At 41.4% G+C, this 23633-nt stretch overlaps 2 protein-coding genes across 6 annotated transcripts; both read right to left on the bottom strand.

Moving 5' to 3' along the window:
* Positions 1–1121: 1121 nt before the first annotated feature.
* On the bottom strand, positions 1122–12860 carry LOC308102550 (syntaxin-7-like). Of its 4 annotated transcripts, none has more exons than XM_080452317.1 (9): positions 12301–12860; positions 10317–10523; positions 9767–9910; positions 9566–9634; positions 8046–8092; positions 7339–7429; positions 4034–4106; positions 3772–3854; positions 1122–2780 (listed from the first exon to the last, which is right to left on the bottom strand). In XM_080452317.1, the coding sequence occupies exons 3-9, from the start codon at positions 9770–9772 to the stop codon at positions 2643–2645; spliced, it is 507 nt and encodes a 168-aa protein (XP_080308443.1). In that variant the 5' UTR covers positions 9773–9910; positions 10317–10523; positions 12301–12860; the 3' UTR covers positions 1122–2642. The 4 variants fall into 4 exon arrangements, with proteins under 4 accessions (XP_080308443.1, XP_080308444.1, XP_080308442.1 ...); XM_080452318.1 differs by lacking the exon at positions 12301–12860 and having other exon boundaries at positions 1122–2659; positions 2717–2780; positions 10317–11157; XM_080452316.1 differs by lacking the exon at positions 10317–10523.
* Positions 12861–13739: 879 nt separating this feature from the next.
* On the bottom strand, positions 13740–22207 carry stx7l (syntaxin 7-like). 2 transcript variants are annotated; one of them, XM_080452313.1, is made up of 10 exons: positions 22108–22207; positions 20309–20402; positions 20024–20093; positions 18916–19006; positions 18594–18731; positions 17435–17481; positions 16887–16977; positions 16300–16372; positions 15997–16079; positions 13740–15373 (listed from the first exon to the last, which is right to left on the bottom strand). In XM_080452313.1, exons 2-10 carry the CDS (start codon positions 20391–20393, stop codon positions 15275–15277), a joined length of 777 nt encoding a protein of 258 aa, XP_080308439.1. In that variant the 5' UTR covers positions 20394–20402; positions 22108–22207; the 3' UTR covers positions 13740–15274. The 2 variants fall into 2 exon arrangements, with proteins under 2 accessions (XP_080308439.1, XP_080308440.1); XM_080452314.1 differs by lacking the exon at positions 22108–22207 and adding an exon at positions 20563–20650.
* Between the last annotated feature and the right edge of the window lie 1426 nt (positions 22208–23633).

Genomic DNA, 23633 nt, shown 5'->3' with positions numbered 1-23633 from the left:
CACTTAAATAGGACATGTAGTCCCACATGGGAACATGAGTTCTCTCATGTTAACCCTAAACCTAATCACCCCAAAGCTCACCCTATCCCTAATAAGAAAGAGGGAATATAGGAACGCTGGGAACATGGGGAGGACCCCATCCCTCACTAGTTCATTTGAGGTAAGAAAGGAGCTAGGAGAGATGATTCTCATCTATTCTACTCCCCCCACACTGTCTGCATCCAAATCCTGTCCGATCCTCCCCTGCTATAACTCTCTCTAGCCCACCCAATCCTCCCTGCTTTTTTCCCCCGTCTTATCGGCCTGCCAAACCTTCCCCAGCCTCCCCGGCGTTAGCACTTCCATCAGACAGGAAAACTCTGCTCACTGCTTTGCAGCAGTGCGTTACTTCCACCCCACAGCATTCCACCTTCCCGGTGATGTGGAGTCCAACCCCTTCTCTGTCCAAATAATGACGCAACCAGACTCAACCACGGCTTAAACCCTCTCGCCCATAACACATCGCTTGGAAGGAAACCTCTGCTCTCCGCTTCACAGCAGTTTGTTACTCTGAGTCAGATGAAGTGTAGCCAGCACAATGATCTCATCTCTGCCTCGCTGTCCAAATGTAAATGGTGAGAGGCGAGATGAGGTCTGGCTTTGGGCCCTTTAACTTATTAAGCCCTATTAAGCCGCATGGCAAAAAATTGCAGATCCACAAGCTCACAACGTGTCACATCTCAATGTGTTGTGAGCTTGTAGATTGGCTGTTTTCACTATATTGGGGGAAAGAAATTATGATGACATGCCCAAAATAGTAAGTAATCAGTTCTCAAAGTGGGGTCCGGGGAGTTTTGCAAGTTGGCTACTGCCATTTACAGGCCTAGGCCAATCTAGGGGGCACTGTAATGTAATGTAAGCAACAGACAGCAGAGCTGTGGGTGTGTTAAGATTTAAGTGTGCCACTGTGCAAGAATTGACAATACTCTGACTATTGTCAATAGGAATGATTACATTATATCATGTTTAACCTTTAGAGTTTAGATGGCAGTAAACTCTGAAATAAGATGATTTGAATTAAGTGGTCCTCTCACTTCAGGTTCATGTCAGCTAATTTGTTTATTAAGAACATGTTAGGCAGCAACAAATATTAATTTACAAAATATGAAATCACAATCAGCCGTGGGTCTAATAACATTGGCCAATAAATCAAGTCAAGTCAAATTTGTCAGTTAAATCACATGCAGTACAAGGTGGATGGCAAGCACAACAGCCCTACAAAATCACATTTTATTCATTTAGGTGACATTACATAACTACTCTCCTGCCATTAATTGCATCTTTTGACATTCAGTGTAGTGTTCAATGTGACCCAATCTACCTACAGTTCGCAACAGCTACTGTACACCGGCTGAAGCAAAACCATTTAAAAACATGCAATATGAACGTTGTGCAGTATTTACATATGACACATGGCAGTCCATTTGATCATAGGAGTGTAAAAGCCTTATTTACACTTACAGGTAGTCGCACTCCAGGGTCGTGAAACTCGTAGATGTTGTGAGCTTGTAAATCTTCTATTTTCAGTGCGCGACATGGCATGCAACCAAGTATAAATCAAGCATAAATCATAACTTCATTAATATAAAAGGCACTTTAAAGTAGGACTTTTCTGTCATTTTCAAACGCACTGCGAACTACTACCTCTATTACATTTTGAAGAGATGGAATGTTATATTATATTGCGGTTTCATTTGGATTTAGGAAGTTGGCTGTAAATGATGTAACTAACAATACCGTTCAAAATCTCACCATGGTGAGACTATCCATATTCTCAACACCAGCTGACAAAGAATCAACAGTTACCTGGCACCAACCAAGTAATGTGTTTGTGGAGCCAACACGGCTGGCACTGAGCTGAACAACACAAGGTCACTAACGCCATCTACTGTATGATCCTAGAAAATCAAGAGTGCAGAATAAAACATCCACGTGCTTTCCTCTCAGCTTACAAGCAGCACGTCTATATCTGATTTGAAGCTCTGTAGGAAATAAAAAAATAAAAATCAATTAATTAAAACTAGAGTTAAAAAACTTTAAACATTATGTGAATACAATTATTTTAACTAATTGTTCTGATAGAGTATGTTAATACAATATAAATAACACAACTATGGGGGGGTTGTGGTTGGTTTGTTTGTTGGCTTTTCTATTGAGAAATGTACTGTATATGGGTTGACAAGTGGTATTGCATAAAGCTCAAAACTGAATATATCCTCTGGCCAAATAGGCTTTCTGTATTAGCTCAGCAGCAGCGGGGAACTCGGGTTCGATTCCCGGGTAGGGGGACACGATAAGTTACGGACTGCAGCTTTAAGCATCTACTTTGGTTTCATAGCAAGAGTGTCAACTCAAACATTAAGTGTTTAGTACAGTGCATACTGCAGTTCTACACCTGAGGAGTACAGTATGCAATACAATGTATAATACACATGTCAGACATTGCTCTGGGTTAAGCATAAGTCCATTAATAGATCTTTTTTATTTTTTTGTACAAATAATTTCTGAGAAGAATGAATAATAATAATGTTGTGATGGCTCCCCAGATGGTGAAGGGAATAGGAGGATGAGGATGGAGGAGGTCTTCATCCGCCTTTGGTGGCTCACCAGATGATGAGTCCTACAACAACACCAACCACAGCCAGTACTATCACCAATATGCAGATCTTCCAGGAACTTACAACACCACCAACCACAGCCAGTACTATCACCAATATGCAGATCTTCTTCCAGGAACTTTGCTGGAACAAACAACATAAATTAAATATTAAGTGCTGCCATAACAGTATTAGGCTTTAGTTAGTCTCGCGTCAGACAACTATTCCACAATCTCCGAATGCTATATAGAGTCTGGAACTACACGTCCTGAAATCGGAGAGGAAACTGACACTTGCGTTCACGAAAATATGTTTTAAAATATCTTTACATTTTATTTTTTTATTTCCATTTCTGCTAAGCAGCAAGCTAAACATACTTAGATGATTTTATTTTTGATTTATATTAGGATAAATTTGCGCGACTGTAAAGACGAAACGGAAGTGGGGAGGAGGCTTCACATCCGGTTTATATTCTAATCATGATCAGAGCTTCCGAGTCCCAGACTGTATGACCGGAAACATTTGAAAATTGTGGGAGGCAACAGTCTGGCCACGCGAGACTAGGCTTTAGTCATAACTTTGCCAGTGGTTGAAGGGGGTTTTGTATTAATCATCTAAATCTGTCAAGTAGTTAGTAACTAAAGCTGAGGACAAAGTATAATATTTACCTCTGAGATGTAACAGTTGAGGGGGAAAAAAATACCTCAAAATGTTACTTAACAACTGTAATTGAATACATTTACTTTGTTTCCACCACTGGAATTTTGGAAATACCATTAGGGCCACTGCAAGCAGCTACAACAAAATAGAAAAACAGCCCAGCAATACAAAAAAACATGAGAGTGAGTGTGGGATATTTCTGTCCTTCTGTCCCTGGGCTGTTTGTCTCAGATTGGGTGGGAACAGTCCATATCACCTTCCCTCTCAGCTCTATTTACCTTCTTTATCGTCTAAATCCTTCAATAACGAGGCATGTTGACTAATAATTGGCTATGTGGTTACAGTATGTAAGAGAGGGTGAGTGTTCACACATTTACAAGCTTCCCAGTCTTCTCCCCTGTCCTCTCTCTTCCTGTTTCTGTGTATTTCACCCTCCTCTTGTCTCTTATGCAAAACTATATGTGATCTTTCTTACCTGGTAGCTTTCAGCCTGTGCCAGTTGCTGAGTAGCGGATTGCACCTTAATTTCAGCAGCCTCCACACTAGCTTCTATACTGTCTGCATGGCACAGGGAGTCAACCACATACAGTACTTGTTATGTTATGTTAAGCGACTAACAGATAGGCCATGTACACTGTTAGTTTAACTCTGAGAGTGTACAACTGTGGGTACATTTTCTCGGTTAAAAGAACACTGAGGATTTTAATCAATGTGTGGTTGGAGTGCTACGTATTTACCAATAACATCTCCCTGTTCATAGACCATCATGTCCAGTTCTTTGAAGATGTCGTTGATATCCATGATGTCAGACTGAATGGAGAAACACAAAGCTTGATGATTTTTTGCTTTTAAAAGATTTTCAATGTGTAACGCCTTGCCTGACCGGACAGTAAAGAGACCAGAGACCGTGAATGTCATACAGTATGTAATGTCTTGAGTGAGAATAACTCAAACTGGTTGACCCAGCATGGCACCCTAAAGCTGATGTTTCATGTTCTAGTTAAGAGTTTCTGAACTATATTCTGTTACTTAACCACATGAACCATCTGGGAATATCATATGGAATATCATAATCATTATTCTATTGTTGTTATTACCTATGCTGCTGCATTGTCTGTAGGAAGCCAAACCAAAATAAGTGTTACTCTTATGTACCTGTACACAAGATGTAACAATAAAGTACAACCTTGAACGGGCAAAATTAAGGGAACATTAGCCCCAAATAGCCTATCTACAAGCTACCTTGCAGATAGACTATTTCTGGTGTAGTAGAGGCCCTAGGAGGGGTCCACGCGCAACCTCTTATTTATTTTTTCTAGTTTTGATTTTTGGCATCCGTAGGACCTCTAATATAGGGATTTTGATTATCCCAAGAAAAAAAGTGGTCCAAAGTGTGTTTTTTTATGAGACCACTGTACTGCATGAGACCACTGTACTGTATCTATAGCTGCATGAGACCACTGTACTGTATCTATAGCTGCATGAGACCACTGTACTGTATCTATAGCTGCATGAGACCACTGTACTGTATCTATAGCTGCATGCAGGGGTGGACTGGCCATTTGGCGTACCGGGCAAATGCCCGGTGGGCCGCGGGCCAGTGGGCCGCTGGGCCACCCAAAAAAAAAAAAAAAAAAAAAAATCTTTTTTTTTTAATCAAATATTTTTGCTCCCGTTTTAGGGCCACACGACCCTGAAATGACCGTAATAATACGGTCATTTCAGGGTCGTGTGGCCCAATTATTAGTTACGTTAATGTTTGGGCTGGGATGCTTTCCAGCAGGGGCCTCAGTGCGGCTGCAGAGTTCATGTGCAGGGCTGGGCTGAAACAGTGAAACCCCCCCCCCCCCCCCGTTGACAAAACGGTCCGGGGGGTGGTGGTGGGCCGGTCCGGACCAAAATGCCAGGGCTGAATTTTGGTCCCAGTCCGGCCCTGGCTGCATGAGACCACTGCACTGCATCTATAGCTGCATGAGACCACTGTACTGTATCTATAGCTGCATGAGACCACTGTACTGTATCTATAGCTGCATGAGACCACTGCACTGCATCTATAGCTGCATGAGACCACTGTACTGTATCTATAGCTGCATGAGACCACTGCACTGCATCTCTTGCTATATGAGACCACTGCACTGCATCTATAGCTGCATGAGACCACTGTACTGTATCTATAGCTGCATGAGACCACTGCACTGCATCTCTTGCTATATGAGACCACTGCATCTATAGCTGCATGAGATCATGTACTGCAACTTGACCACTGTACTGCATCTATAGCTCACTGTACTGAATCTATAAACCACGGTACTGCATCTATATACCACTGTACTGTATATATAGACCACTGCACTGTATCTATAGCTGTATGAGACCATGGTACTACATCTATAGACCATCTACTGTATCTATAGAATGCTGTACTGTATCTATAGACCACTCTAGTTCATATGTAGACCACTCTATTACACCTATAGACCACTCTAGTGCATCTGTAGACCACTCTATTGCATCGGAAGACCACTCTAGTGCATCTGTAAACCACTCTAGTGCACCTGTAGACCACTCTAGTGCATCTGTAGACCACTCTATTGCATCGGAAGACCACTCTAGTGCATCTGTAAACCACTCTAGTGCATCTGTAGACCACTCTATTGCATCTGAAGACCACTCTAGTGCATCTGTAAACCACTCTAGTGCATCTGTAGACCACTCTATTGCATCTGAAGACCACTGTAGTGCATCTGTAAACCACTCTAGTGCATCTGTAGACCACTCTATTGCATCTGAAGACCACTCTAGTGCCTCTCTAGCCCACTCTAGTGCATCTATAGACACATCTGTAGACCACTGTAGTGCATATGTGGACCCCCCCCCCCCCCCCACCACTGGTTTTGTTTTAACCTGTACTCTTTTTTTACAGCACTTTGGGTGACCTGGTCATGTTAAATGTGCTTTATAAATACATTGAGTTGTGTTGAGTTGAGATGCAGTATAGTGGTCTATAGATACAGTACAGTGGTCAATGTATGTGGTCTATAGATGGAGTACAGTAATATATATATGCAGTACAGCGGTTTAGATTCAGTATAGTGGGATATAGATGCAGACAGTGGTCTCATGCAGATATAGATGCAGTACAGTGGTCTCATACAGCTATAGATACAGTACAGTGGTCTCTAGATGCAGTACAGTGGTCTCATACAGCTATAGATACAGTACAGTGATCGCATACAGCTATAGATACAGTAAAGTGGTCTCCTTTTTAACATAGGCGGAAATCACATATTTGTACTGCATGCAATAAACGGCATGATTCTTGCCCACAACTGCATGAGATTGGCATAAATGTGGCATTTCTGTACAGGGGAGAATTGTAGGTATACATGTAACCCATTTCAATTCACTTATATCGAGGTGACAGCTCAAGGGACCATTTGGAAAATAGTGATGGCCGTTTTTCCCTCGCAAAATGTTGTCTAACTTTGAATCCTTAGGTATTTAGCCCCCTTACCGACAAGGTAGCATGACAAGGTTGGTCCCATTGGAAACCTGAGGTTTCAAATGGTATCTCTATCTTTGGGCTACGTCTAAATTTGAGCGTGCCACAGCCTCCGAAAGACAGTCTCGCCGGCGTTTCAGCCAGCAATCCTGCAGGTCTCATAGGGGTAATAAAACATTGAAAAAAACACACTTTGGACCACTTTTTTTCTTGGGATCATCAAAACCCCTATATTAGAGGTCCTATGGATGCCAAAAATCTAAACTAGAAAAAAAAATAAGAGGGTGCGCGTGGACCCCTCCTAGGGCCTCTACTAATGAAGTCATTTGGTGTGTAGAGGGAAAAAAGGAGGGGACCCAAGTATAGACGCCTGGGGGACCCCTGTCGACTGAAGATATCGTATTTAAGTATATTTAAGTACTATCTTCATATAGAGCGGGTTCTTTTCAGTTCTTGTGACTATCAAAAATATCCCTCCATGCAGCTTTCAGATGTGCTGCTTCAGGTGTCTGATGTGATCGTGAGTGGTATTTTTTTCACCTCCAGCTGTCTAATGGAAGACTCTCTCTCCTGGATCAGCATCAGGTCCTCTTCTGTGATGGCTTCACTCTGAGCCTGCGTCTGTGATTCACTGCAAGAACAAAACTGTAGCTGTATGATCAATGAATAACACAACAACCAATGTTAATGGGAATGGTCCTCTTACTGTAGCTGATGGCATCACTCAAATAATGGTAAAAAAAAATCTGGTAAAATTATAATAATAGTAGAGATGGTTTATGTCTGAGTCTTCTCCTGGAAGTCATTGGAATACCTAACACATATGATAGACAGTACCATTCAGTTAAAATATAAGGTAGAGGGAGCTTGGAGTCTGGGAGTTGGAATCCACTGCGGTGCATCCCGGCTTGGCCGAGTGTATATGAACACAATTGGCCATGTTTGGGGGAAGACAGGCAGGGAGGGTTATCTTTGTCACTTTATTAGGGACTCCTATGGGCTGGGGCGGGGAATGAGGAATGGGAGGAGTAGCAGTCAGGTTAACTAAGTATTAAGGGTTTAAGTGGTTAAGAAACTCCTCATGTCATTGATGAAACTCGGCCATCAAACCTTGCTTCAGACAGTGTGGTAGAATTCTCATCTTGTCAACTAATGCGGTCTAGTTCTAGTACAGAGTATACTGGAGTTTACATGCCGTAATACTTTTGAGGTTGCATAGCAGAGAAAATGTAAATGATGATACAAACCTTTGTAGAAAAGACTCATTTCCAAAGGGATCTTCAGACTGGCCTGTCTGTTGGTTAAAAGATTCCTGTCAGTACAACCATTAAACATTTCTAATAACATTTTAATAAAATAAATACAAATTCTACTTTTAAATTGTTATCAAGTTTGTGTTCAATGAAACATCTTTTGCTCACTTGTCTCAATCCCTCTATAGTACACTACATCCATTTGTGAGTTTCTTTAGTTTGCGCTTGCACATACCTAAGTTCTTGTCAGCTATACAGTTTCTACTGAGAGCAGATACTGGCTACCTGACCCCATTTGTTTCTATTAACATAGGTATATCATACAGTATGAACCGGTGCCAGTATTCCACTGGCACCGGTTCATACTGTATAATAATAGTCCCCGCAGTCGGTAGCGCTGTCGCCTCACAGCTAGAAGGTCCTGGGTTTGATTCCCGCCGGGGACGCTGTGGGTGCTGGGGGGCGTGTCTTCTCCTCCGTGTCATCAGCGCCCATACCCTAGGTGGGGTTGGCGAAAGGGCCTTTCTGTGTGGAGTTTGCATGTTCTCCCTGTGTCTCTCAGGGTAGTTAATACCCTCACAAAAACATGTAGTAATTCTGGTCACTATACCGCCTCCCCCATCACAGCCGGGGCGCCTGATGGAGGAGAAGGGAACTGGTTGGAATAACGTGTTCCTTCCACGCGCTACGTCCTACTCGGGAAACTCCCCCCTGTCAGGTGACAAGAAGGTCAGTTGGCTCTCATGCATTGAAGGAGGCATGAGCTCGGCCCTGGCCTCCCTAGGCTGGTGAGGGGAGTGTAGCGCCCAGGATCACTTGGCACCGGGTGAAAAATAAGGGTTACAAAATCGCAGGATAAAACAATAAAAATAAAAAATAAAATAAAAAGGGTGTCAGACGTAAGACTATCAAACGTTGCATCATTGACTTACCTATTACTCAGTTCAGTCAGCATATGTTACACGAGTGAAGAAAGTCTGGCTCTGCACCCAGATATCAACAAACAATTATCAAGGCAGATACAGTGTGTACTACAGTGAGATAAGTGGAAATGACACAGAGAGTCATCAGCGTTTATTGGCAGAGGGACTGTAATATATTGCTATGCCCTTACTATCTGTGACGACAACAGGGTCTTAAGCATACCAATTATAATTTTAAGATGCTGTTTTTCTTCACTTGTCATAATGCATTTGTCACTTTAGTACAGTCTCAGAAGGTAAATCAACTGAAATTCTAAATGCTAAGAAGTTGTATTACTAATAAGCAATATAAATCATTTAATTTAAATTAGAACAGTTGATAAAAGGTCTCCGATGGCACTGACACAAATGCATAGTGCTTTCCCAATAATACAGTAGTCCTCACTGACGGAGGACATGGACGGTACAGTACACAATAAATCCTCTGTGTTCATTTATACATTTGTAACTCCAAGAGTCTTGTGTACAAATGTGTACGCTCTCTCAAGAGTTAAATGTAACATTCAGGATTCAATATGACCGTCTACTCACCGATACCCTGGAGCTGGCTCGGACAACAAATTCATTCAACAGACGCTCTTTCTGGATCTTTCTCTGCCGCTAAAAGCACAAACACACACACACACCCACACACACACACACACAAAAAAAAAAGAAAATGTTCACCAATAATGACATGCCCAAAATAGGGAACCAGGTGTAAAGTGGTGAACAGGATGGTAACTGACTGACCATCATGACTTATACTGCCCTTGCAACACGTGCCTATGTGAAGCTAGACAGCTAGTTAACAATCCTGGGATCCTCCAATAAAGAAACAAGGCTTGACTTTTCTTGCAAATGTACTGAAGTCTGAGTCTGCAGGGTTTTGTAAAACTGAAACAATACAGAAATACACATACATGGGAATTAGTACACACGTCTGCAATCATTACACCGATTAAATACAACTTAAATGTACTTACAGACAAATAATGTCCAAGGCAAAAACGTTTTAAGATCAATTCTCAGCAGACCATGTGCACAGCTCACTGTTCACTGGAGAAATGCTGGCTTTACTGAGTGCAGTTTTACTTTCGTTTTTATACTTTTTCACCTCCACCACTAAATGGCAGTACAAACACTATGATGTGTTACAATGAACATCACTATTTAACTTAACTTATTGACTCATTAAATGACTTTTTAAATGAATTATTAAAACATTTTTAAACTTTGAATCTTATCATTCTGCCATTTCTGCCACGATCAGGGCCAACAGGCAATGCGCGCCGCTGAACACCTGTTGCACCAATCGCTGGAACGTGGCTGGGGCATGGCAAAGTCCGAAGGGCATGCGCTCAAACTCAGGGGGCAGCCCCAGGGGAGTGGTGAAAGCAGTCTTTTCTCGATCTTGAGGGTCCATCTCAACTTGCCAGTAGCCACTGGCCAGGTCGAGTGTAGAGAAGACTGTAGAGAACCACTCAGCTCGGGTCAAGTTAGTCAAGGTCTCCTCGATTCGAGGCAAGGGAAAAGCATCTTTATGGGTTACATCATTTAATTTTCTATAATCTACACAACATCTCCAGCTGCCATCTTTCTTTTTAACTAGTACTATGGGTTCTGCCCATGGATTGCAACTTTCTTTGATCACTCCTTTAGTCAACATTTCTGCGAGCATGGATTTGACTTCCTTATGACAAAGAAATTAGAAAAGAAGGTAGGGTCAGCCTAGGGGGCGGGCAGACGCCATTGATGCGCATGGGAGCCAAAACTGTAAACCGGAAGATTGGTGAAATACATTGATAGCCTCGCGTGGCCAGACAATATCACACAACACACTGCGTGGATATTCTGCCGAGGGCTAAAGTGCATGCAATTTTGCAAAGGCAGATTCGTCTGGAACCAGGCTAATACATTGAGTCTATGGCAGCCAGCTGGACCAGCTTGTGAACAAACACTATTTCTGAACGATTGTGTCCTTTGTCAGATAATCGGTTCAGGAATATAAAATAAGACATATCACAGGTTTTTATCCAATCAATTCTTTTTAGATTGGATTTTTTTAGCACACTGTATAATTTTATTGAGGCATCTAAACAGCAGCATGTATCGTTTCTGGCAGTGTTGCCAGATTTTGTGAGAGAAATAAGCAACCAGTTCTACGAAACAAGCCCAAAAGAAGCACTAGGCCATTATGAGCACTTTAAACCTTTATACTGTATCCGTTGAAAATAGCCGATCTACAAGCTCACAACGCGCCGCGATGCGAAGCGTTGTGAGCTTGTAGATCCATTTTCAAAAAAATCTTGAAATAAAATGTGAAATATTTGAAGATGTTTGAAACACTAACACAAATCTGGTACGGGGCTCCCTGGCACAAAACATTTTCAGATGGGGGTTAGGGACAAATACATATACATTTTGGGGTCCATGACATAAAAATAATTGAGAACCACTGGTTAAAATCATTTTAAAATTGTGAAGCAAGCCCAAATAATCAACTACACTTGAGAAAAAAGGCCCAAAAACCGCAACCTGCAACTACCAACATTTACAAGCAACTTCACAGAACAATAAGCCCAAAGTCGCTTATAATAAGAGTACTATTATAATCTTGTACTTTGTGCTCTTCAGATCAATTAATAAACGTATACAGTGTACACATTGAAAAGCAACACAGCAGAAAACAATGTGTGATATGTCTTCTTTTATTTTCTTTTTTTAAGGCTTCTTTCCAGATCTTTGGGTTCTTTAGCTGGCGGGGAGAAAGACCAGATCTTCGGGGCCACTTAAAAAGTGCATCCCAGCAAGCTTCAACCACGTTCATTCCAATAAGGAGGGGTTTAGTGGCGTCTTCATTTTTCACTATTAGAACCCCCCGCCCTGGTATCTTAATCCCATCTATTTCAAAGTCTAGTACAGCATAGCTGGTGTATGGGAGTGCAAGATTATTGGCGGCTCTCAATTTCAAAATTAAGGGGGCCCTACCAAGCTTAGCTTCAGTGAAATGCTCTTGAAATAAGCTCTGGCTCATTAAAGTGACTTGTGACCCGGAATCTAAAATCCCCTGTAGCTCTACCCCTTCAATAGCTACTTAGAGGTTCGGACATTGCCCAACGAACGCTTCAGTGGCCATAAACTCTCCCAACCGGCTATCAACCCCTGCCCCTCGGACCTCAGCAGCAGGGGACTCTAGTTTAAATGTGACTGTGCAACACTGGGCCAACTCCTACAATTCCTAGCAATATGCCCTGCTCGTCTACATTGGTGACAAATAGGCCTACCCTGTTCGTCCCGGTCGTTGGGGTAGAATGGTTGTGGGAACTCCCTTTTGGTCTGTACGGGAGGTGGCATGTCAGCTCTGGGTGATTGGAGGAGCGGCGGCGAGTCCCTTCATCTGGGATTTTACATCTTCCATTATCTCCCGTTTCATGGCCTCTTTCCAGTCCGTTTCCTGTGGAGTGGGAACACGAGGGCTTACATATGAGTTGTTAACTGCAGAGCAAGTTACCTCAGATTGTGGTCTTCTCACCATAAAGCGAGTCTAAATAGGTAAAGACCTAACGCACATCCTTTTCACCGTCATCAAGCACCTGAATTTGTCGTTTAGGCTCCCCAGCTAAGGCCCCAATAACAATAGCCACGTTTGCTGCTTCAGCTAGGTTTTGTGTTCCCAATAACCCTCTAATTTGCTCTTTCCACTCTGAATACTTTAAATCTCCTTCTGCTCCTTTACATTTCGGCAGCCATGGGGCACCGGAAAAAATTGGCATCATCATAATTAAATAAAGAGAATTATAAAGAAAATAATTTGAAAAGTGTTTCTCAACAACAACACCTTCAATTTTGTTAATTGTCCTGCCGACTATACTATAGCCAAATGTGGCCCTCAGCCTGACACCGGCAATTTAAAGTGCCCAGTGCAGTTGTGTTGAGACCTAGCCCTGGTCCAGAGCGTTAGTGAGTTCTCTCTAACGCCCTGCCAGGCGCTGGGCTCTGCGCTTGTACAAGGAATTCCACTGCCCTGCGAGGGCTCCAACAGTAGTGAAAATAAACGAAATCATTTTGCTAAACAAAGGCTGTTTTGTGTTGTTGAAAGTCTCTTCTCGGAGGCGGGAAGCCTCTCAGCACCCTACCTTCTCTGTAAAAGACACTTTTTGTCCAGAAAAGAAAATATTTCACCGGAAGGAAAAAATGTTTTTGGTTGCTCCACAGTGCCCTCTACAGATCTGGTCAATGGAATTTTTCTATTGACCAGATTTTTACTTCCGGTGAAATATTTTCTTTTCTGGCCAAAAAGTGTATTAACTTATTGAGCTCTATTAAGCCGCATGGCAGAAATTGCAGATCCACAAGCTCACAACGTGTCACATCTCAATGTGTTGTGAGCTTGTAGATTGGCTGTTTTCACTATATTGGGGGAAAGAAATTATGATGACTTGCCCAAAATAGTAAGTACTCAGTTCTCAAAGTGGGGTCCGGGGAGTTTTGCAAGTTGGCCCCAATCTAGGGGCACTGTAATGTAATGTAAGCAACAGAGCTGTGGGTGTGTTAACATTTAAGTGTGCCACTGTGCAAGAATTGACAATACTCTGACTATTGTCAATAGGAATGATTACATTAGATCATGTTTAACCTTTAGAGTTTAGATGGCAGTAAACTCATTAAATTATGGTGGGAAAGAAGTAAGATGATTTGAATTAAGTGGTCCTCACACTTCAGGTTCATGTCAGCTAATTTGTTTATTAAGAACATGTTAGGCAGCAACAAATATTAATTTACAAAATATGAAATCACAATCAGCCGTGGGTCTAATAATATTGGCCAATAAATCAAGTCAAGTCAAATTTGTCAGTTAAATCACATGCAGTACTAGGTGGACGGCAAGCACAACAGCCCTACAAAATCACATTTTATTCATTTAGGTGACATTACATAACTACTCTCCTGCCATTAATTGCATCTTTTGACATTCAGTGTAGTGTTCAATGTGACCCAATCTACCTACAGTTCGCAACAGCTACTGTACACCGGCTGAAGCAAAACCATTTAAAAACATGCAATATGAACGTTGTGCAGTATTTACATATGACACATGGCAGTCCATTTGATCATAGGAGTGTAAAAGCCTTATTTACACTTACAGGTAGTCGCACTCCAGGGTCGTGAAACTCGTAGATGTTGTGAGCTTGTAGATCTTCTATTTTCAGTGCGCGACATGGCATGCAACCAAGTATAAATCAAGCATAAATCATAACTTCATTAATATAAAAGGCACTTTAAAGTAGGACTTTTCTGTCATTTTCAAACGCACTGCGAACTACTACCTCTATTACATTTTGAAGAGATGGAATGTTATATTATATTGCGGTTTCATTTGGATTTAGGAAGTTGGCTGTAAATGATGTAACAATACCGTTCATAATCTCACCATGGTGAGACTATCCATATTCTCAACACCAGCTGACAAAGAATCAACAGTTACCTGGCACCAACCAAGTCATGTGTTTGTGGAGCCAACACGGCTGGCACTGAGCTGAACAACACAAGGTCACTAACGCCATCTACTGTATGATCCTAGAAAATCAAGAGTGCAGAATAAAACATCCACGCGCTTTCCTCTCAGCTTACAAGCAGCATGTCTATATCTGATTTGAAGCTCTGTAGACAATAAAAAATAAAAATCAATTAATTAAAACTAGAGTTAAAGCTGCAATCCATAAAAAACTTTAAACATTATGTGAATACAATTATTTTAACTAATTGGTATGATAGAGTATGTTAATACAATATAAATAACAACTGTGGGGGGTTGTGGTTGGTTTGCCGGCTTTTCTATTGAGAAATGTACTGTATATGGGTTGACAAGTGGTATTGCATAAAAACTGAATATATCCTCTGGCCAAATAGGCTTTCTGTATTAGCTATGCAGCAGCGGGGGACTCAGGTTCAATTCCCGGGTAGGGGGACACGATAGTTACGGACTGCAGCTTTAAGCATCTACTTTGGTTTCATAGCAAGAGTGTCAACATTGAGTGTTTAGTACAGTGCATACTGCAGTTCTACACCGGAGGAGTACAGTATGCAATACAATGTATAATACACATGTCAGACATTGCTCTGGGTTAAGCATAAGTCCATTAATAGATATTTTTTCTTTTTTTGTACAAATCATTTCTGAGAAGAATGAATAATAATAATGTGGTGATGGCTCCCCAGATGGTGAAGGGAAAAGGAGGAAGAGGATGGAGGAGGTCTTCATCCGCCTTTGGTGGCTCCCCAGATGATGAGTCCTACAACAACACCAACCACAGCCAGTACTATCACCAATATGCAGATCTTCTTCCGGGAACTTTGCTGGAACAAACAACATAAATTAAATACTAAGTGCTGCCATAACAGTATTAGGCTTTAGTCAGAACTTTGCCAGTGGTTGAAGGGTGTTTTGTATTAATAATCTAAATCTGTCAAGTAGTTAGTAACTAAAGCTGAGTACAAAGTATAATATTTACCTCTGAGATGTAACGGTTGAAGAAAAGAAAATACCTCAAAATGTTACTTAACTACTGTAATTGAATACATTTACTTTGTTTCCACAACTGGAATTTTGGAACTACCATTAGGGCCACTGCAAAGCAGCTACAACAAAATAGAAAAACAGCCCAGCAATAAAAAACATGAGAGTGGGATATTTCTGTCCCTGGGCTGTTTGTCTCAGATTGGGTGGGAACAGCCCATATCACCTTCCATAGTATCAGCATATCACCTTCCCTCTCAGCTCTATTTACCTTCTTTATCGTCTTAATCCTTCAATAACGAGGCATGTTGACTAATAATTGGTGGTTACAGTATGTAAGGGAGGGTGAGTGTTCACACATTTACAAGCTTCCCAGTCTTCTCCCCTGTCCTCTCTCTTCCTGTTTCTGTGTATTTCACCCTCCTCTCGTCTCTTATGCAAAACTATACGTGATCTTTCTTACCTGGTAGCTTGCAGCCTGTGCCAGTTGCTGAGTAGCGGATTGCACACTAATTTCAGCAGTCTCCACATTAGCTTCTATACTGTCTGCATGGCACAGGGAGTCAACCACATACAGTACATGTTATGTTAAGCGACTAACAGATAGGCCATGTACACGTAGGTGGTAGCAGTGACGTATATTATGCACAGTGAAATCCTCACTGTTAGTTTAACTCTGAGAGTGTAAAACTGTGGGTACATTTTTCTCGGTTAAATGAACACTGAGGATTTTAATCAATGTGTGGTTGGAGTGCTACGTATTTACCAATAACATCTCCCTGTTCGTGGACCATCATGCCCAGGTCTTTGAAGATGTCGTTGATATCCGTGATGTCAGACTGAATGGAGAAACACAAAGCTTGATTAAGTTTAGCTTTTAAAAGATTATTTTCAATGTGTACCGCCTTGCATGACCGGACAGTAAAGAGACAGTGAATGTCATACAGTATGTAACACACATCTTCAGTGAGACTAACTTAAACTGGTTGACCCAGCATGGCACCCTGAAGCTGATGGCTCATGTTCTAGTTAAGAGTTTAACCTGAACTACATTGATCTGTCCCCTTAACCACATGAACCATCTGGGAATATCATCTATTTATGGTGAAGTGATTTGGTGTGTAGAGGGAAAAAAGGAGGGGACCCAAGTAAAGACGCCTGGGGGACCCCGGTCGACTGAAGTATATCGAAGTATTTAAGTGGAATAACGCTGCCGTGTATTAAAACTATTGGTCGGCAGCATTAACTCTTCATATAGAGCAGTTCTTGTGACTATCAAAAATATCCCTCCATGCAGCTTTCAGATGTGCTGCTTCAGGTGTCTGATGTGATCGTGAGTGGTATTTTTTTCACCTCCAGCTGTCTAATGGAAGACTCTCTCTCCTGGATCAGCATCAGGTCCTCTTCTGTGATGGCTTCACTCTGAGCCTGCGTCTGTGATTCACTGCAAGAACAAAACTGTAGCTGTATGATCAATGAATAACACAACAACGGTGTAGCTGACGGCATCACTCAAATAATGGTAAAAGATAAAATATAATAATAGTAGAGATGGTTTATTTCTGAGTAATGGAAGTAATTAGAATACCTAACACTGATAGACAGTACCATTCAGTTAAAATATAACTATAGGGTTATCTTTGTCGCTTCATTATGGACTGGATGAGGAATGGGAGGAGTAGCAGTCAGGTTAACTAAGTATTAAGGGTTTAAGTGGTTAAGAAACTCCCCATGTCAAACATTGATGAAACTCTGCCATCAAACACGGTTGCTTCAGACAGTGTGGTAGAATTCTCATCTTGTCACTAATGCAGTCTAGTTCTAGATCAGACTATACTGGAGTTTACATGCCGAGTTTGCATAGTAGAAGAGTTGTAAAAAATTTAAATGATGATACAAACCTTTGTAGAAAAGACTCATTTCCAAAGGGATCTTCAGACTGGCCTGTCTGTTGGTTAAAAGATTCCTGTCAGTTCAACAATTCTAAAATTCTAATAACATTTTAACAAAAAAAAAATCAAGTTTGTGTTCACATTTGTATTCATGGTGTATCTATGTTTACTGCTATAATTGTATTGCTGATATATTGCTGATATGATAAATAAAAACAATTGATAATAAAAAGACGTTTGTGTTCAATGGAACATCTTTTGCTCACTTGTCTCGATCACATGACACTACATCCATTTGTGAGTTTCTTTAGTTTGCACTTGCACACACCTAGGTTCTTGTCAGCTAGCCAGTCTTCTACTGAGAGCAGATAGTACCTCTGGCTACCTGACCCCATTTGTTTCTATTAACATAGGTATATTATACAGTATGAACCGGTGCCAGTGGAATGTGTCAGACGCAAGATTATCAAACGTAATCATTGACTTCCCTTTTACTCAGTTCAGCCAGCATATATTACACGAGTGAAGGCAGACTGGGTCTGCACCCAGATATCACCGAACAATTATCAAGGAAAATAGTGTGTACTGCAGTGAGATAAGTGGAAATGACACAGAGACAGTCATCAGCGTCTATTGGCAGAGGGACTGTTATATATATTCTATTGCTATGCCCTTACTATCTGTGACGACAACAGGGTTCTAAGCGTATCAATTATAATTTTAAGCTGCTGTTTTTCTTCAGCAGTCACTTATAATGTTATAATGTATTTGTCCTTCATTTAATCAGGAAGGTCACTTTAGTAATACTTGCATTTTTCACTAAATCCAATGGGTACTGTAATGTTAACCATGGGATAGCTTATTTGCCTCCACCTAGTGGTACCTTTAGTACAGTCTCAGAAGGTAAATCAACTCAAATTCTAAATGCTAATAAGTTGTATTGCTAATAAGCATTATAAATCATTTAATTTAAATTAGAACAGTTGATAAAAGTTCTCCGACGGCACTGTCACAAATGCATAGTGCTTTCACAATAATACAGTAGTCCTCACTGAAAATCCCAGAGCTGAATTTTGGTCCCAGCACGCCCCTGGTCTTGTGTACAAATGTGTACGCTCTCTCAAGAGTTAAATGTAACATTCAGGATTCAATATGACCGTCTACTCACCGATACCCTGGAGCTGGCTCGGACTCGGGCAACAAACTCTCTTTCTTTGTCGGCTGCCTGGCGCTGGGTTCTCTGCAGGGCGTTCAGGGCACTGGAGAATTCATTCAACAGACGCTCTTTCTGTATCTTTCTCTGCCGCTAAAAGCACAAACACACACACACGCACACACGCACACAAAAAAGAAAATGTTCACCAATAATGACATGCCCAAAATAGGGAACCAGGTGTAAAGTGGTGAACAGGATGGGAACTGACTGACCATCATGACAAGTTTATCAGTTTGCCTGGCTTAAGGTACTGCTACTAGAAACGTTATGGTACCTGATCAGGGCCAACAGGCAATGCGCTGAACACCTTCATGAGTCGGTCAGTCTCCTTGGCGAGCTGGTTGCCCTGCTGCTGTTTCTGTTGTCTGGAAACCACAATCATCACAGAGAATCACTAACAGGATCGCATATAAGCTGTAAATAAACAGGCTGAAAGATCAACTGACAGGTTGATACCTGGGAGATATTCACAGCCATTTTACCTGGTTTGGTGTGCGGGCTCAACCTTTTTGAACTGAAGATATTCACAGCCCCCCAAAAGAGGAGCACTGCCATTTAGGCCGGGCATTCTAGCTCTCTCTATTGGCCCTTTTCGGCTACAAAGTGCAACCCAGAACCTTCAATAACCTGAAACTTTCCAGAACCCGTGAAGCTCTGTGATGGTTTACATTATAACCAGAGCCACTAGGGCTAGGCTATTTTTGAGAATTTTCACATAGGGCGGCAGTGGCTCAGGGGTAGAGTGGCCGGGTAGAGTGAACTGGAAAACCGCAAGGTTCCCAGTTCGATCCCGGGTTGGGGCGCTCCCCTAGAGTTAGTGTCGAAGTGTCCTTGAGCAAGATGCTGAACCCCTAATTGCTCCCGATGAGCAGGTTGGTGCCTTGCATGGTTTCCTCTGCCATCGGTGTATGCATGTGTGTGTGAATGGGTTAATGGCACAATCAATGTAAGCGCTCTGGATTAAAGCGCTATATAAATGCACCATTTACATAAAATGGCATGCCCTAACACACTGGTTCCCAAACAGTGTGTTGGGACCCATTTGTGGGTCGCAGACACATTTTTATGGGTCACTAAATAGCCCCTTTTTTTTAGCCTGGTTCCAAACGAATCAGCCATTGCAAAAAAATTGCCCTTGGCAGATTAGGTCTGGCCCCTCTCCATAGAAATCGGATTTCTCTCCCTCCGAAGTTGTGAGGGACCAAACAGGGCCCAGTATGCAGATATTGGCGGGTTTATCACCAGAGCCATTTTTTGAATTTTCTCCTCAGAAATGCAGGTTCCACACTAAGATTCCAGACTAATATCTACGCAGTGATATTAGTCACGTTGTGAGCTTGTAGATCGGCTATTAGAGAGGACGATGAGGGATGGTAACTCACAGTGTCTGTCGTAGACGGCTGGAGTCCTGCTCTGTTCCCAGCTGAGACACTCCTCTCTGTAGCTCTGACGCTGGTGAGATAGGTATATATATAAATATTTGGAATGTTTGTACAGATATCTGTCATGGATTGAGTGCCACATAGTCAAAAGATTAGATTATACAATACAATTATATATAAAAACTGTGCAAGGTGTGTACAGTGATCGTGTTGATATTTCACTGCAACAGTGTGTGTGTGTGTGTGTGTGTGTGTGTGTGTGTGTGTGTGTGCATAATGTATTACTCAGCAGTGTGATTTTCTGGATGTTGGAGCTGATGTTCTGAGCCAGAGCGCTGGGCTCCTCTTGAGTTCCAGCCTGGTAGGACATGGTGGATGCCTGGAAAAGTGTGTCAAACACAGTGACCCTCAGTTAATTGGCTACTTGTCATCGTTAGCCTTCTGTACAGTTCATGACAGGCCTTGATGAAGATCACACACACAATTCAACAAAGTCTCATGATTAATTTATACTCCGTACTATACGCTGTGTCGCTCACCGAAAAAAGGTTTGTAGATCTGCTATTTTAAGCAAGCAACACTGTCGTACGATGAAGTATAAATCAGGTTTCAGTATGAATCTTGATTCTAGCCGCGAGGCAAGCACAGTGAAACAATGTTCAGAGGATTCTCTGAAATACACTACAATCATTCTTAAATGGTTTTTGATTTAGTGGTTACTTATGAAACCTGTTCCTTGGTAACTATGAAAGATAAAAGCAGCAAGATATGACAGCAAGACAGTGTGAAACTACTGTAACAGTCATGGAACAAGTCATGAAGGTTACAATACGTTCTATTGTAAGTCATATAATTATGTATTATTAAGCAGAGTATTATGTATAATAGCAATCTTTGATAATAATAATAATAATAATTAATAATTGGGTAAATTCATCAACACCTATATTCTGTCATACATTCTCTGTAACACTTCACTGCAAGTTAAATGTAAATTCATCCAAATTTCAAAACATAATTTTTCAGAATTTAAGACAGACATTAATGAAAATGTCTGTCTATAGTATACTGCTACATCAAAGCATAAAGACCTATATATAATTATATAACGGTTGATGTTAATGTATCCTACACACACACACACACACACACACACACACGTCCTTTTAACTGCGGAGTGACACAATGCGGAAATCACTCAACTATTTATTGACACAGGAGTCAGGACAGGAGAGCACAGAATAGGTCACTGTGTCCTTATTATTCCTCCTAGTCGTTAAGTCCTAATCCTGAATTTGTGATTTTGGATTCATCTAAATGCGGAGGTTGTTGTCAGTTGTTGTCAAATAAGTTAATTGCGCTGCAGGCGGGTGCGATGTCATACTCATAACGTTATCAAAGTCGCACTGAGACATGACTGTCATATGACAGTCATGGATGAACTTCAACCTGGTGTTTGAACTTTCTCCATTCACGGCCCGTACATATACATTAACGTTCAGATTTCAAATATAATGTGCTTACCCCATGGCCACGGATGTGACAATTATGTACGAGGTACCCGTATCTTCCGTATTGTTCAATAAAAAGCATTTTAATCCGATCGATGGCCATTTTCTTCGTATGCTTTCAACTACGCGACCCTATCGGTTGGTAGGTGTACTGCACTCTGATGAACTATAACTATGAGAAAATGGCCACTGATAGGATTATAATGCTTTTTATTGAACAATACGGAAATACAGGTACTTCTGAGGTAGCCCGTGCATAATTGTAACATCCGTGGCCATAGCATAAGTACTTTATATTTTAATCTGAACGTTTATGTAGATGTACAGGGCAAATATGGAGAAAGTGCAAACACCAGGTTGAAGTTCATCCATGACGGTCGTGACAGACGACCATGGCTAAGTCGCAATCAAACTTGGAACTTCTCAGACATCTGCTCGTTCAGACACTCTTCCACTTTCTGAAAAGGTGTGACAACATGCTGGATCCCGCTATAATTACTGCCATTGTATAACTGACAAAAAATACCCTGTAAATGTTTGGATAATGTTGTATTGATGATAGTTTTGATTTACCTTTTCGAGCAGCTGCAGCAGCAGCAGCAGCAGCAACAACAGATAGACGTTTCCTGGTTCTGCGCAAGGAGTATGTTGAAGAAGGAGAGGACCGGTGGTGGAAAAAAGTACTCACATTTTGTACTTACGTTAGAAATACGTAGAAATACCCTGTTACAAGTAAAAGTCCGAAATTCAAGATTTACTTGAGTAAAAGTACAAAAGTATTGGTATAAAAATGTACTTGAAGTGCCAAAAGTAGAAAGTGCTCATTATGCAGAATGTCCCATTAAATCAGCTATTTTCAAATGGCCGAAATGTATTCAGTAAAAGTACTGAACATTGGAAATACTCCAGTAAAGTAAAAAATAGCTAAACATGTTACTTAAGTACAGTACAGTACAGTACTTGAGAGTAAATATACTAGTTACTTTACACCAATGCATTTCAATGACAGCATGGCGTCCTTTGTCAATGAATCACTTCAGGAATATAAATGTGCACAATATATCATTTTATAGAGATATGACCTCGGACTCGGAGACCTACCCCGTCATGGGAAGCCCAGGAGGTGGCGCTAGAGTCAAAGTAATGATAACTTCATGCGGCAATGCGATTTAGAATAATTATGTAACTACTGTCCTAGCTTGGATCAAGAGTAAGAAGACTGTAATAGATTTATTCGATCGAATCTGACATTTGCATATGATGTCCAAGCTAATCCTAATTCGTCTAATAAGAAATAAATCATCCTTTAAGAAAAAAGTGCAACGGCATTTACTCGAATGCAGATGACTATTTGAAGGAATCATTTTAGGTAAACGTGCAATATTGTGTTATTTCGTAGTTCGTACCAGTGTGGTATTTTTTTTTTTCAAATATCTTTTTATATTGATATTACTGAAATGTGAATTAATGCAATTTAATGTTGTGCTTTTTCAATGTGTTGTAATATGTTTTTGTGGACTACACTCCAGTATAAAGACTAGCTGATTCCCATGCTCAGTCAGTCAGTCAGTCAGTCAGTCAGTCAGTCAGTCAGTCAGTCAGAAACTTAAGTTGCTCTTTAGATACCTAGCTTTAGATAGATATTTTTTTTAAATAAAAAAAACATGTTATAACCTCCCTGAACCATGAATTATTTGACTAACGACGGACGGAATCCAGTTTGCCTCCCAGTGCCTAGAACGTCGTGATGTATCTGACCTCTCCTTGTTCAAATACACTCCTTGGTTCTGGGTCACTCCCCCGTCACATGAGTCGCTTCCCAAAATGATGGTAACCAAACCGGAAGACTCACCCCTAAACACGCCCACCCCCAGTTAGGAGCATAGTAGACCCCTATGAGTAGACCAGTAGACCGCTTACCCAGCCAGGTCCGGTCCGGTCGACCCGAACGAGCAGAACCCTCGCCCCGCAACGCAACGATGGTCCGCTCGCCCCGCCGGTGCGGAATGCTCGCCCACAATTCATATCATAGGGTCCATATTTGTGCACACAACAACATTAATCTAAAATGTGTCTTACCCCATGGGATGGGACCAAAA

The sequence above is a fragment of the Gymnoscopelus braueri genome, assembly GCF_963280865.1.
Source record: "Gymnoscopelus braueri genome assembly, chromosome: 16".
Taxonomy (NCBI): Eukaryota; Metazoa; Chordata; class Actinopteri; order Myctophiformes; family Myctophidae; genus Gymnoscopelus; species Gymnoscopelus braueri.
This window is presented reverse-complemented; position numbering and strand designations above follow the sequence as displayed.

Coding starts and splice junctions, on each gene's coding strand:
- LOC308102550 (XM_080452317.1), bottom strand. Junction 8,093..9,565: donor GAGCCAGCTCCAGGGTATCG/GTGAGTAGACGG, acceptor TTTAACCAACAG/ACAGGCCAGTCTGAAGATCC. Junction 2,781..3,771: donor CACAGGCTGAAAGCTACCAG/GTAAGAAAGATC, acceptor TGTTTGTTCCAG/CAAAGTTCCTGGAAGAAGAT.
- stx7l (XM_080452313.1), bottom strand. CDS start 20,393: ATGTCCTACCAGGCTGGAACTCAAGAGGAGCCCAGCGCTCTGGCTCAG. Junction 17,482..18,593: donor GAGCCAGCTCCAGGGTATCG/GTGAGTAGACGG, acceptor TTTAACCAACAG/ACAGGCCAGTCTGAAGATCC. Junction 15,374..15,996: donor CACAGGCTGCAAGCTACCAG/GTAAGAAAGATC, acceptor TGTTTGTTCCAG/CAAAGTTCCCGGAAGAAGAT.